This window comes from Mustelus asterias, unplaced genomic scaffold (genome assembly GCF_964213995.1).
Source record: "Mustelus asterias unplaced genomic scaffold, sMusAst1.hap1.1 HAP1_SCAFFOLD_1497, whole genome shotgun sequence".
NCBI lineage: Eukaryota > Metazoa > Chordata > Chondrichthyes > Carcharhiniformes > Triakidae > Mustelus > Mustelus asterias.
Window position 1 is genome coordinate 33,655 of NW_027591442.1, and position 14,911 is coordinate 48,565.

General features: G+C 50.7%; 1 protein-coding gene across 1 annotated transcript in view; it reads right to left on the reverse strand.

The window, feature by feature from the left end:
• Positions 1–6,850, reverse strand: part of naaladl1 (N-acetylated alpha-linked acidic dipeptidase like 1) — a gene marked incomplete at its 3' end in the record, with an annotated part of 39,555 nt that extends 32,705 nt beyond the window's left edge. The window contains exons 1-2 of the mRNA XM_078206432.1: positions 6,657–6,850; positions 3,050–3,222 (exon numbers count right to left, since the gene is read on the reverse strand). Of these exons, the coding sequence (XP_078062558.1) occupies positions 3,050–3,222; positions 6,657–6,850 (367 nt within the window). The remainder of the gene's footprint in view (positions 1–3,049; positions 3,223–6,656) is intronic.
• Positions 6,851–14,911: the final 8,061 nt, after the last annotated feature.

Consider the following 14,911-nt stretch of genomic DNA (forward strand, 5'->3'; position numbering starts at 1 on the left):
CTGTCCTGGGAGTGTTTGATGGGGGACAGTGTAGAGGGAGCTTTACTCTGTATCTAACACCGTGCTGTACCTGTCCCGGGAGTGTTTGATGGGGGACAGTGTAGAGGGAGCTTTACTCTGTATCTAACCCCGTGCTGTACCTGTCCTGGGAGTGTTTGATGGGGGACAGTGGAGAGGGAGCTTTACTCTGTATCTAACCCCGTGCTGTACCTGTTCTGGGAGTGTTTGATGGGGGACAGTGTAGAGGGAGCTTTACTCTGTATCTAACCCCGTGCTGTACCTGTTCTGGGAGTGTTTGATGGGGGACAGTGTAGAGGGAGCTTTACTCTGTATCTAACCCCGTGCTGTACCTGTTCTGGGAGTGTTTGATGGGGACAGTGTAGAGGGAGCTTTACTCTGTATCTAACCCCGTGCTGTACCTGTCCTGGGAGTGTTTGATGGGGGACAGTGTAGAGGGAGCTTTACTCTGTATCTAACACCGTGCTGTACCTGTCCCGGGAGTGTTTGATGGGGACAGTGTAGAGGGAGCTTTACTCTGTATCTAACCCCGTGCTGTACCTGTCCTGGGAGTGTTTGATGGGGGACACTGTAGAGAGAGCTTTACTCGGTATCTAACCCCGTGCTGTACCTGTCCTGGGAGTGTTTGATGGGGACAGTGTAGAGGGAGCTTTACTCTGTATCTAACCCCGTGCTGTACCTGTGCTGGGAGTGTTTGATGGGGGACAGTGCAGAGGGAGCTTTACTCTGTATCTAACCCCGTGCTCTCCCTGTCCTGGGAGTGTTTGATGGGGACAGTGTCGAGAGAGCTTTACTCTGTATCTAACCCCGTGCTGTACCTGTCCTGGGAATGTTTGATGGGGGACAGTGCAGAGGGAGCTTTACTCTGTATCTAACCCCGTGCTGTACCTGTCCTGGGAGTGTTTGATGGGGACAGTGTCGAGAGAGCTTTACTCTGTATCTAACCCCGTGCTGTACCTGTCCTGGGAGTGTTTGATGGGGGACAGTGTAGAGGGAGCTTTCCTCTGTATCTAACCTCGTGCTGTACCTGTCCTGGGAGTGTTTGATGGGGGACACTGTAGAGAGAGCTTTACTCGGTATCTAACCCCGTGCTGTACCTGTCCTGGGAGTGTTTGATGGGGACAGTGTAGAGGGAGCTTTACTCTGTATCTAACCCCGTGCTGTACCTGTCCTGGGAATGTTTGATGGGGGACAGTGCAGAGGGAGCTTTACTCTGTATCTAACCCCGTGCTGTACCTGTCCTGGGAGTGTTTGATGGGGACAGTGTCGAGAGAGCTTTACTCTGTATCTAACCCCGTGCTGTACCTGTCCTGGGAGTGTTTGATGGGGGACAGTGTAGAGGGAGTTTTACTCTGTATCTAACCCCATGCTGTACCTGTTCTGGGAGTGCTTGATGGGGGACAGTGTAGAGGGAGCTTGACTCTGTATCGAACCCCGTGCTGTACCTGTCCTGGGAGTGTTTGATGGGGGACAGTGTAGAGGGAGCCTTACTCTGTATCTAACCCCGTGCTGTACCTGTCCTGGGAGTGTTTGATGGGGACAGTGTAGAGGGAGCTTTACTCTGTCTCTAACCCCGTGCTGTACCTGTCCTGGGAGTGTTTGATGGGGGACAGTGTAGAGGCAGCTTTACTCTGTATCTAACCCCGTGCTGTACCCGTCCTGGGAGTGTTTGATGGGGACAGTGTAGAGGGAGCTTTACTCTGTATCTAACACCATGCTGTACCTGTCCTGGGAGTGTTTGATGGGGACAGTGTAGAGGGAGCTTTACTCGGTATCTAACCCCGTGCTGTACCTGTCCTGGGAGTGTTTGATGGGGACAGTGTAGAGGGAGCTTTACTCTGTATCTAACCCCGTGCTGTACCTGTGCTGGGAGTGTTTGATGGGGGACAGTGCAGAGGGAGCTTTACTCTGTATCTAACCCCGTGCTCTCCCTGTCCTGGGAGTGTTTGATGGGGACAGTGTCGAGAGAGCTTTACTCTGTATCTAACCCCGTGCTGTACCTGTCCTGGGAATGTTTGATGGGGGACAGTGCAGAGGGAGCTTTACTCTGTATCTAACCCCGTGCTGTACCTGTCCTGGGAGTGTTTGATGGGGGACAGTGTAGAGGGAGCTTACTCTGTATCTAACCCCGTGCTGTCCCTGTCCTGGGAGTGTTTGATGGGGACAGTGTCGAGAGAGCTTTACTCTGTATCTAACCCCGTGCTGTACCTGTCCTGGGAATGTTTGATGGGGGACAGTGCAGAGGGAGCTTTACTCTGTATCTAACCCCGTGCTGTACCTGTCCTGGGAGTGTTTGATGGGGACAGTGTCGAGAGAGCTTTACTCTGTATCTAACCCCGTGCTGTACCTGTCCTGGGAGTGTTTGATGGGGGACAGTGTAGAGGGAGTTTTACTCTGTATCTAACCCCATGCTGTACCTGTTCTGGGAGTGCTTGATGGGGGACAGTGTAGAGGGAGCTTGACTCTGTATCGAACCCCGTGCTGTACCTGTCCTGGGAGTGTTTGATGGGGGACAGTGTAGAGGGAGCCTTACTCTGTATCTAACCCCGTGCTGTACCTGTCCTGGGAGTGTTTGATGGGGACAGTGTAGAGGGAGCTTTACTCTGTCTCTAACCCCGTGCTGTACCTGTCCTGGGAGTGTTTGATGGGGGACAGTGTAGAGGCAGCTTTACTCTGTATCTAACCCCGTGCTGTACCCGTCCTGGGAGTGTTTGATGGGGACAGTGTAGAGGGAGCTTTACTCTGTATCTAACACCATGCTGTACCTGTCCTGGGAGTGTTTGATGGGGGACAGTGTAGAGGGAGCTTTACTCTGTATCAAACCCCGTGCTGTACCTGTCCTGGGAGTGTTTGATGGGGGACAGTGTAGAGGGAGCTTTACTCTGTATCGAACCCCGTGCTGTACCTGTCCTGGGAGTGTTTGATGGGGGACAGTGTAGAGGGAGCTTTACTCTGTATCTAACCCCGTGTTGTACCTGTCCTGGGAGTGTTTGATGGGGATACTGCAGTGGGTGTGGTGATGTGTCCTTACCTACAGCGACTCGGTTAGGTTTGTCCTTGTCCGGAAAGGACAGCAGCACTTTGTATGTCGCTTTCTTAGCTTCATCCAAACCCGTCTCTTTGTTCTGCCACCTGTCTAACATCAGGGTGACCAGATCGATGTCCCCTTTGCTTGTGGCCATGTGAGGTTTCTTAGAGAGCTCCCTTCAAAGGGAAAATAGAACAATGCATCAGAGTGCAGAAAACATTCATACATTCACTGCATTAGTGGATATCCCATGGCATTGCTCATTGCAAGGCAGCGCATTCACTGTTTAAAGTGTATTAGTGTCACAAGTCGGCTTACATTAACACTGCAATGAAGTTACTGTGAAAATCCCCTGGTCGCCTGTTCGGGTTACACTGAGGGAGAATTTAGCACCCTAACCGGCACGACTTTCGGACTGTGGGAGGAAACCCACGCAGACACGGGGAGAACATGCAAACTCCGCACAGACAGTGACCCGAGGCCAGGAATCAAACCCGGATCCCTGGCCCTGTGAGGCAGCAGTGCTAACCCACTGTGCCACCCGCACGGTGTTCGACCATCTTGTACAGCTTGCTTGAGCGGCACGGTGGTTAGCACTGCTGCTTCACAGGGACCCGGGTTCGATTCCCGGCTTGGGTCACTGGCTGTGCGGAGTCTGCACATTCTCCCCCCGTGTCTGCATGGGTTTCCTCCGGGTGCTCCGGTTTCCTCCCACAGTCCGAAAGGCGTGCTAGTTACGATGCATTGGCCATCCTAAATTCTCCCTCAGTGTAACCCGAACAGGCGCCGGAGTGTGGCGACTAGGGGGTTTCCATAGTGACTTCATTGCAGTGTTAATGTAAGCCAACTTGTGTCACCGATAAATAAACTTTAAGCTGTCCAGCCGACTGAGCTAAACCGACCCCCAAAAGTGGCCATAGTCCCAGATGATCATGTGCTGGTGCTGAGGAACACCACCCCTCAGGCGAGGAACGAGGTTGTGAAGGTGGGGCCTTCATGGATAACGTCAGCCAGTACGGGAACTGAACCCACGCTGCTGGCATCGCTCTGCATCACTAACCAGCCGACCAGCCAACTGAGCTAAACTGATCCACGGATTGCCCCCTTTGAAGTTCCACACTTTCTTCCCGAGCTTCTAAAAACATGACCTCAGCATCTCTATACCTCCTTTCTTCCTCCTGTTAGTACTGACGCCCACCATAGCTTCTGGCTTGCTCCCTCCCCCTCTGCGGGATATTCTGTACCCCCTTCCCATGAAGCAACAGCGGGGCAACACACCACGTGAGACCCCACATGATGGTTACAGGCGCCCTTAACCATGGAAACCCCGGCAGCAGCTACGTTTCTACTCTTTGCTGTTCCCTCCTAGTTGGTCTCTTGCCCACTAATGCCCCAGGTCTCGAAAGCACGCCCTCAAGTGGCACGGTGGCACAGTGGGTTAGCGCTGCTGCCTCACAGTGCCAGGGACCCGGGTTCGACTCCCGGCTTGGGTCGCTGTCTGTGCGGAGTCTACACGTTCTCCCCGTGTCTGCGTGGGTTTCCTCCGGGTGCTCAGGTTTCCTCCCACGGTCCAAAATGGTGGCACAGTGGGGAACACTGCTGCCTCCCAGCGCCAGGGAACCGGATTCGATTCCCGGCTTGGGTCACTGTCTGTGTGGAGTCTGCACGTTCTCCCCGTGTCTGCGTGGGTTTCCTCCAGATGCTCCGGTTTCCTCCCACAGTCCGAAAGACGTGTTGGTGAGGGTGCATTGGCCATGCTAAATTCTCCCTCAGTGTACCTGAACAGGCGCCGGAGTGTGGCGACTAGGGGATTTTCACAGTAACTTCATTGCGGTGTTAATGTAAGCCTTGTGACACTAATAAATAAATAAACTTAAACTCAAGGTGTTGGCACTCCCAGCAGCCTCCAATGCTGATCACTGGTTTGTGAGTCCCACTCTCCCCTCCTCTTGCCCCAGAGTCATTCAAATGTTCCTTCTTCAAGAACCTGTCTGATTCCCTTTTGAAAGTTCTCGCTTCCAGTGCCCTTTCAGGCAGCGCCTTCCAGATCACAACTTGCTGCGTGACACAATTATTTAGCTTACCCTACTTGGCATCTTTGCCAATCCGCGTCCCCTTTGGCTTCCCGCCCTCCTGCCACTAGGGAAATATTTTTTCCTCAGTTACTCCATCCAAACCCCTCCTTGTGTTTTCCAATGCCTCAATTAAATCTCCCCCTTCTCTGCTCCAAGGAGAACGATCGCAGGTTCTCTCCACATGAACTCACAGAACCATAGAATCCGTACAGTGCAGAAGGAGGTCATTCGGCCCATCGAGTCTGCAAAGAGCACAATCCCACCCAGCACCTATCCCCGCAACCCCATGTATTTACCCTGCTCGTCTCCCTGACGCTAAGGGACAATTAATCATGGCCAATACACCTAACCTACACATCTTTGGACACTAAAGGACAATTTAGCATGGCCAATCCACCTAACCTGCACATCTTTGGACACTAAAGGACAATTTAGCATGGCCAATCCACCTAACCTACACATCTTTGGACACTAAGGGACAATTTAGCATGGCCAATCCACCCAACCTGCACATCTTTGGACACTAAGGGACAATTTATCATGGCCAATCCACCTAACCTACACATCTTTGGACACTAAGGGACAATTTAGCATGGCCAATCCACCTAACCCGCACATCTTTGGACACTAAAGGACAATTTAGCACGGCCAATCCACCTAACCTCCACATCTTTGGACACTAAGGGGCAATTTAGTATGACCAATCCACCTAGCCTACTCATCTTTGAACACTAAGGAGCAATTTAGCATGGCCAATCCACCTAACCTACAGATCTTTGGACACTAAGGGGCAATTTAGCATGGCCAATCCATCTAACCCGCACATCTTTGGACACTAAGGGGCAATTTAGCATGGCTAATCCACCTAACCCGCACATCTTTGGACACTAAGGGACAAGTTAGCATGGCCAATCCACCTAACCTACACATCTTTGGACACTGAGGGGCAATTTAGCATGGCCAATCCACCTAACCTACACATCTTTGGACACTAAGGGGCAATTTAGGATGGCCAATCCACCTAGCCTACTCATCTTTGGACACTAAGGGACAACTTAGCATGGCCAATCCACCTAACCTACACATCTTTGGACACTAAGGGGCAATTTAGCATGGCCAATCCACCTAACCTACACATCTTTGGACACTGAGGGCAATTTAGCATGGCCAATCCATCTAACCCACACATCTTTGGACACAAAGAGACAATTAAGCATGGCCATCCACCTAACCTGCACATCTTTGGACTGTGGGAGGAAACCAGAACTCCCGGAGGAAACCCAAGCAGACACGGGGAGAATATGCAAACTCAGCACAGACAGTGACCCAAGCCAGGAATCGAACCCGGGTCCCTGGCGCTGTGAGGCAGCAGTGCTAACCCACTGTGCCAGTGTTTCGGAGGCACAGTATCACAATGATTCCGAATGAATCTCTCCCAGCCCCTGACATCCATCCTCAGGGTATGGCGGCTGGGGTTGAGAAACACCTCCGGCTACAGACACGCCCGACCCCTCTGCCGCCGCCCTCACATGTACCTCAAGTTCTCCCCAATCCGCTTGCTGTCGATCTCGGCCATGAAGTGGCGGATGAGCGACTCGTCGATGTCCTGGGTGGCGGGCATATCCGTCCTGCCATCGTTTACAAAGTGAATGATCAGGAGGGCCGTCGCTATGGCAATGGCCACGGATAGCGCACCGTTGATCAGACTGATCTGCCAGCACTTCATCATGGGACGTCGATCCACGCCGCAGAGAGAAAAGAAGGAGACAGAATGGCACGGCAGACCGTCCTCCGGCGACCTTGGACCAATGCGAGGATTCCCTCTGATGGGTGACAGAGCTCGGGCTAATGTGTAAGCTGCAGTTAGGCATTAGCAGCCATCTAAGATCTTTATTGAGGTAAGGTTCAAGGATGGGGAATCGTAAACCTCCAGCTCGCCGCTTCAGACTTTGGATGTTGTGAAGCCATCTTGATGGAAGCCATGTTGGCCTCTCCTCATGGACCCCCAAGGAAACGGCACACAAATCCTACGCTTGATGGATCGTTTGTTTGCAGAATCCAGTGTTACATGCCCACCTCCTACCCAATAACCGAATTTCCCAGCAGTCATGGAGTCATAGAGGTTTACAGCATGGAAACAGGCCCTTCGGCCTAACTTGTCCATGCCGCCCTTTTTTTAAACCCCTAAACTAATCCCAATTGCCCGCATTTGGCCCATATCCCTCTATACCCATCTTATCCATGTAACTGTCTAAATCCCTCTTTATACATAGAACATAGAACAGCACCGCACAGGAACAGGCCCTTCGGCCCATCATGTTGTGCCAAGCCTGACGCTAAATTAAATTAATCCTTTCTGCCTGCCCTTGCTCCTTATCCCTCTATTCCTCGCATATTCGTCTAAAAGCCCCTTAAACGCCCCTATCGTATCTGCCTCCACCACCACCCCTGGCAGCGCGTCCCACACACCTACCACTCTCTGTGTAAAAAAAACTTGCCCCTCACATCTCCTTTCCCCCTCTCGCCCTAAGTGCGTACCCCTGGTACTAGACATTTTGGGTGGGATTTCCCAGCCATGCTCGCCCCAAAACCGGAAAATCCCACCTCAGGTCAACAGGCGTGGTCTGCTCCCTCCCCCCTCCCCCCCCGCCCCCCCCAGCCCCACTATGATTCCTGTGGCGGGCGGGGCAGGAACATTCCCCCTCACCCAGGAAAAAGATTCTGACTGTCGACCCTCTCAACGCCTCTCATCAGTCTACGGACTTCTATCAGGTCTCCCCCCAGCCTCCGCCGCTCCAGAGAAAATAACCCGAGTTTGTCCAGCCTCTCCTTGTAGCTCAGACCCTCTAATCCAGGCAGCATCCTGGTAAACCTCTTCCGCACCCTCTCCAAAGCTTCCACATCCTCCCTGTAATGTGGCGACCGGAATTGAACACGATATTCTATAAGTGCGGCCTTGTACTTTAGATTTGATTTGATTTGATTTGATTTTTGTCACATGTAGCGGGATACAGTGAAAAGTATTGTTTCTTGCGCGCTATACTGACAAAGCATACCGTTCATAGAGAAGGAAAGGAGAGGGTGCAGAATGTAGTGTTACAGTCACAGCTAGGGTGCAGAGAAAGGTCAACTTAATGCGAGGTAGGTCCATTCAAAAGTCTGACAGCAGCAGGGAAGAAGCTGTTCTTGAGTCGGTCGGTACGTGACCCCAGACTTCTGTATCTTTTTCCCGACGGGAGAAGGTGGAAGAGAGAATGTCCGGGGTGCGTGGGGTCCTTGATTATGCTGGCTGCTTTTCCCGAGGCAGCGGGAAGTGTAGACGGAGTCAATGGATGGGAGGCTGGTTTGCGTGATGGGACTGGGCTACATTCACGACCTTTTGTAGTTCCTTGCGGTTTTGGGCAGAGCAGGAGCCCACACCAAGCTGTGATACAACCAGAAAGGATGCTTTCTATGGTGCATCTGTAAAAGTACTTGTTGAAATGAATCAAAAATTAATAAAATAAGTGAATAAGTTGAGGGGGGAACAGCCCCTAGTGGGGCATTGTCACAATCAAAACATCAAAGGATATTTCACTAAAATATCATAATGGAGGGGGGGGGGGGCGGGGTGATGATGCACCCCAGCCCCCATGGTTATCCCTGGACATGGGCATGCCGGAGGACACTGTGTCCAGAAGGAGATGAGTTCAGGCCAACATTCAAGTCCATAACTCCCTGAAGTGGCCACACAAGTGGACAGGGAGGTGAAGGAGGCGGACGGCACGCTTGCCTTTATTGGTCGGGACACTGAGTACAAGAGTCAGGATGTCATGTTGCAGCTTTTAAAAATTTCAGTGAGGTCGCACTTATAGAGTATCGTGTTCAATTCTGGTCGCCACATTACAGGGAGGATGTGGAGGCTTTGGAGAGGGTGCGGAAGAGGTTTACCAGGATGCAGCCTGGATTAGAGGGTCTGAGCTACAAGGAGAGGCTGGACAAACTCGGGTTGTTTTCTCTGGAACAACGGAGGCTGAGGGGAGACCCGATAGAAGTCTACAGAAATCTCCAGGTGCTCCGGTTTCCTCCCACAGTCTGAAAGACGCGCTGGTTATGTGCATCGGCCGTGCTAAATTCTCACTCAGTGTAACCCGAACAGGCGCCGGAGTGTGGCGACTGGGGGATTTTCACTGTAACTTCCTTGCAGTGTTAATGTAAACCGACTTGTGACACTAATAAAATAGACATGAGTGAGTTTGTGTGTGTGTGTGAGTGTGTGTGAGTGAGTGAGTGTGTGTCTGTGTGAGAGAGTCTGTGTGTGAGAGTGTGTGTGTGAGAATGTGTGACTGTGTGTGTATGTGCGAGTGTGTGTGTATGTGTGAGTGTGTGTGTGTGTGTGAGTGCGAGTGTGTGCGAGTGTGTGTGTGTGCGAGTGTGTGTGTGTGTGTGTGTGAGTGAGTGTGTGTGTGAGTGCGAGTGTGTGTGCGAGTGTGTGTGTGAGTGTGTGTGTGCGAGTGTGTGTGTGTGCGCGAGTGTGTGTGTGTGAGAGTGTGTGTGTGTGAGTGTGTGTGTGAGAGTGTGTGTGTGTGTGTGTGAGAGTGTGGGAGAGTGTGTGTGTGAGAGAGTGTGTGTGTGAGTGTGTGTGAGAGTGTGTGTGTGAGAGTGAGTGTGTGTGTGAGAGTGTGTGTGTGTGAGTGTGAGAGTGTGTGTGTGAGAGAGTGTGTGTGAGAGAGAGTGTGTGTGTGAGAGAGTGTGTGTGAGAGAGTGTGTGTGAGAGAGAGTGTGTGTGAGAGAATGTGTGAGAGAGAGTGTGTGAGAGAGTGTGAGAGAGAGTGTGTGTGTGAGAGAGAGATAGTGTGTGTGTGAGAGTGTGAGTGTGTGAGAGAGTGTGTGTGAGAGAGAGTGTGTGTGAGAGAGAGTGTGTGTGTGTGTAGCGGGATCCCCTTTTTAACCCCATTCGTGGGCTTATCTCAGGTTTGGTTCTCCGTTACCCAAACCCCACCAATGCCCGAGTGATTCTCTCTCTCGCCGATGGAACAATGGCCACCTTGCGTCTACTTCACTAGAGTAGCGCTCCCAAGAGAGAGAAAAGGAAACTGCTGCCTATCCACTACCTGGCAGCCTTTCCTGAGTGGGCGGTTTCGAAGCGCCCAGGGTACCCTCAGTTCTAGACTCCGGAATTATGGTAAGGGATATTTAATATTGTGACTTGGTCAGAGATCGTTGGTGAGAAATTGAAAAGATCAAAACGGACTCCAATGGAAGTCAAAGATATATATATATATATATATTTATTAAAACATCAAGGTCAAGATCACCAAACACCAGGAAAACAACACACAATGCCTTATGCTCTATAAGACTATAGCTATGGAAGGAATACTAAAACGGACACAACGGGAATGCTTACTTTACACAAGTTTACCAGTGTCTTAAACTATGAAAGGTGCATGCAAAAGCCCCCCCCCCCCCCTTTCCCCAAAGCCTCATCCACTATGATGATCTCGGGAACTTCGCGAATTACCGGAGGATACTCACAATCCTAGTTTAAATTGCTCAGTGGGCTTCGGGCTGCGTGCTGGAGATGAACGAGAGGCAGGCAGGAACAGGAGAAGAGAGTGGAGAGCCAGAGCTTGCTTGTCCCTTTTTAAAACCTGAACCAGTGATTCTCTCACACAAAACAGTTTCTGATCATTGGTAGTTTTGATTGACTGGGACAAAAGGGCCGGAACTGTCGGGACCGCCCTTAATTGATATTTTGATGTCTTTTAAATGTTCTCTGAGTCAGCCTGATTGGAATCCCATCAGCGAGCTGGGTCTTGATGTTGTCCGTGGATGGAATGATCTCTGTTCTCATTGTCTTGCTGCTGGGCTATTTACTCCTTGTCTGCTGGCCATGGTTTCTCCTTTGTTTCCTGTTGATCAGATCATCCCTGTCTCGACCTTCTCGTTATACCCAGCCTCTTGCATATTCATGTGGCCTGACAGCCAGTCGGCCATTTTCCTTATCCCTGGGTTCTTTAATCATGGAGGATTTGCCCTAAAACTTACAGTGTGTGAGAGAGAGAGTGAGAGAGAGTGTGTGTGTGAGAGAGAGAGAGTGTGTGTGAGAGGGAGGGAGTGTGTGTGTGAGAGTGTGTGTGAGAGAGAGAGTGTGTGTGTGAGAGAGAGTGTGTGTGTGAGAGAGTGTGTGTGTGTGAGAGAGAGAGTGTGTGTGTGAGAGAGAGTGTGTGTGTGAGAGAGAGTGTGTATGTGTGAGAGAGAGTGTGTGTGTGTGAGAGAGTGAGAGAGAGTGTGTGTGTGAGAGAGAGTGAGAGAGAGTGTGTGAGAGAGTGTGTTTGAGAGAGAGGGAGTGTATGTGTGTGTGAGAGTGTGTGTGTGAGAGAGTGTGTGAGAGAGAGAGTGTGTGAGAGAGAGTGTGTGTGAGAGAGAGAGTGTGAGAGAGAGTGTGTGTGTGTGAGAGAGAGTGTGTGTGAGAGTGAGTGTGTGTGAGAGGGGCGGCACGGTGGCACAGTGGTTAGCACTGCTGCTTCACAGCTCCAGGGTCCCGGGTTCGATTCCCGGCTCGGGTCACTGTCTGTGTGGAGTTTGCACGTTCTCCCCGTGTCTGCGTGGGTTTCCTCCGGGTGCTCCGGTTTCCTCCCACAGTCCAAAGATGTGCGGGTTAGGTTGATTGGCTAGGTTAAAAAAATTGCCCCTTCGAATCCTAAAATGCGTAGGTTAGAGGGATTAGCGGGTAAAATATGTGGGGGTAGGGCCTGGGTGGGATTGTGGTCGGTGCAGATTCGATGGGCCGAATGGCCTCCTTCTGCACTGTAGGGATTCTATGAGAGAGAGTGTGAGAGAGAGAGTGTGTGTGTGTGTGAGAGTGTGTGTGTGTGAGTGTGTGTGTGAGAGTGTGTGTGAGAGTGAGATAGTGTGTGTGTGAGTGTGAGAGAGAGTGCGTGTGTGTGAGAGAGTGTGTGTGTGAGAGATTGTGTGAGAGAAAGTGTGCGTGAGAGAGTGTGTGTGTGAGTGAGTGTGCATGAGAGAGAGTGTGCGTGAGAGAGAGCACGAGGTGTGTGTGAGTGTGTGTGAGAGAGGGAGATGGGTGTGAATGTGTGTCCAATGTGAGACATAGAGTCATAGAGGTTTACAGCATGGAAACAGGCCCTTCGGCCCAACTTGTCCATGCCGCCCTTTTTTTTAAAAACCCACAAGCTCGTCCCAATTGCCCGCATTTGGCCCATATCCCTCTATACCCATCTTACCCATGTAACTATCTAAATGCTTTTTAAAAGACAAAATTGTACCCGCCTCTACTACTACCTCTGGCAGCTTGTTCCAGACACTCACCACCCTCTGTGTGAAAAAATTGCCCCTCTGGACCCTTTTGTATCTCTCCCCCCTCACCTTAAACCTATGCCCTCTAGTTTTAGACTCCCCTACCTTTGGGAAAAGATATTGACTATCTAGCTGATCTGTGCGCCTCATTATTTTATAGACCTCTATAAGATCACCCCTCAGCCTCCTACACTCCAAAGAAAAAAAACCCAGTCTATCCAGCCTCTCCTTATAACTCAATCCATCAAGTCCCGGTAGCATCCTTAGTAAATCTTTCCTGCACTCTTTCTAGTTTAATAATATCCTTTCTATAATAGGGTGACCAGAACTGTGCACAGTATTCCAAGTGTGGCCTTACCAATGTCTTGTACAACTTCAACAAGACGTCCCAACTCCTGTATTCAATGTTCTGACCGATGAAACCAAGCATGCCGAATGCCTTCTTCACCACTCTGTCCACCTGTGACTCCACTTTCAAGGAGCTATGAACCTGTACCCCTAGATCTCTCTGTTCTGTAACTCTCCCCAATGCCTTACCATTAACAATCCAGTGAGAATCCAGAATTCCAGCAACACTCCCCACTATTAAAGGTAAGATCCACGTATGTTTTTTAGTAAGAGGATGGATTTTAATTATTGTCAACAGGGACAAATAAGAAATAGAAAAGATTTCTATAAATGGGATTTCAGCATGTTCAGTCTACTGCACTGGAACAATCATTGTTGTGTGGCTTGGCCCTTCAACATAACAAGAATGTTTCTCAGGGGTCCCTATAGAACTCTTGGGAGGTCAAAAAGGGTTCAGTGGCTGGAAAAGTTTGGGAAACTCGAGTATAAAGCTGCTGATTTCCCTAACATTGGTATTCATGCAACTGCCCTGTTGAGTGTGAGGTGAAAAGCTTTGACAGAACAGTCTTTTTTAACTCGGCAATACTCGAGTTCAGCACTGCCAGATGGCGACCGAATCTGTTAGCTAAAACACCTTCAGCCGCCTCAGTTGTCCCCGTTCTGATCTTCAGGACTTTGGTTTGGCCGCACTTACTGCGTTCAATTCTGGTCGCCACATTACAGGGAGGATGTGGAGGCTTTGGAGAGGGCGCGGAAGAGGTTTACCAGGATGCTGCCTGGATTAGAGAGTCTGAGCTACAAGGAGAGGCTGGACAAACTCGGGTTGTTTTCTCTGGAGCGGCGGAGGCTGAGGGGAGACCTGATAGAAGCCAAGAAAATGATGAGAGGCGTAGGTAGATAGGGTCGACAGTCAGAATCTTTCTCCCACAGAGTTGCAATGTCTAATACTAGGGGGAACGGACTTAAGGTCCCCCCCGCGCACCTTCGCAACATCATTCTTCCCCCCCCCCCCCACACCTGCCCCAGCCCCTCCCCTCCCCACCACCATGGACGAACTTGTGGATCCAGAAACAGGCTCATCTGAGGACTCGGTAACCTTTACGGGCGTCACCTTTGATTGGGAGGGAGGGCCAATGTTGTTGCTTTGATTTGATTTATTATTGTCACGTATACTGGGATACAGTGAAAAATATTGTTTCTTGTGCGCTGTACAGACAAAGCATACCGTTCATAGAGAAGGAAAGGAGAGGGTGCAGAATGTAGTGTTACAGTCACAGCTAGGGTGTAGAGAAAGATCAACTTAATGTGAGGTAGGTCCATTCAAAGGTCTGACAGCAGCAGGGAAGAAGCTGTTCTTGAGTCGGTTGGTGCGTGACCTCAGACTTTTGTATCTTTTTCCCGATGAAAGAAGGTGGAAGAGAGAATGTCCGGGGTGCGTGGGGTCCTTGATTATGCTGGCTGCTTTTCTCGAGGCAGCGGGAAGTGTAGACAGAGTCAATGTGTGGGAGGCTGGTTTGTCTGATGGATTGGGCTTCATTCACGACCCTTTGTAGTTTCTTGCAGTGATTGATGCTTCGTATAATCTCCAGCAATCCACCGAGGTTTCCTGCAACCGCCACCACCTGGGGTGGCAACATGATGGGTACACCACCACCTCCAACCTCCCGCCCAAAGCATGGAACAATCCTGACTTACATTGGCCATGCTAAAATGGCTCCTTCGTGTCCAAAGATGTGTAGGTTAGGTGGATTGGCCATGCTAAATTGCCCCTTAGTGTCCAAAGATGTGTAGGTTAGGTGGATTGGCCATGCTAAATTGCCCCTTAGTGTCCAAAGATAGAACCATAGAGCCATAGAAAATTACAGCTCAGAAACAGGCCTTTTGGCCCTTCTTGTCTGTGCCGAACCATTTTTTGGCTAGTCCCACTGACCTGCACTTGGACCATATCCCTCCACACCCCTCTCATCCAAGAACCCGCCCAAGTTTTTCTTAAATGTTAAAAGCATTTACCACTTCATCCGGCAGCTCATTCCACACTCCCACCACTCTCTGCGTGAAGAAGCCCCCCCTAATATTCCCTTTAAACTTTTCTCCTTTCACCCTTAACCCATGCCCTCTGGTTTTTTTCTCCCCTAGCCTC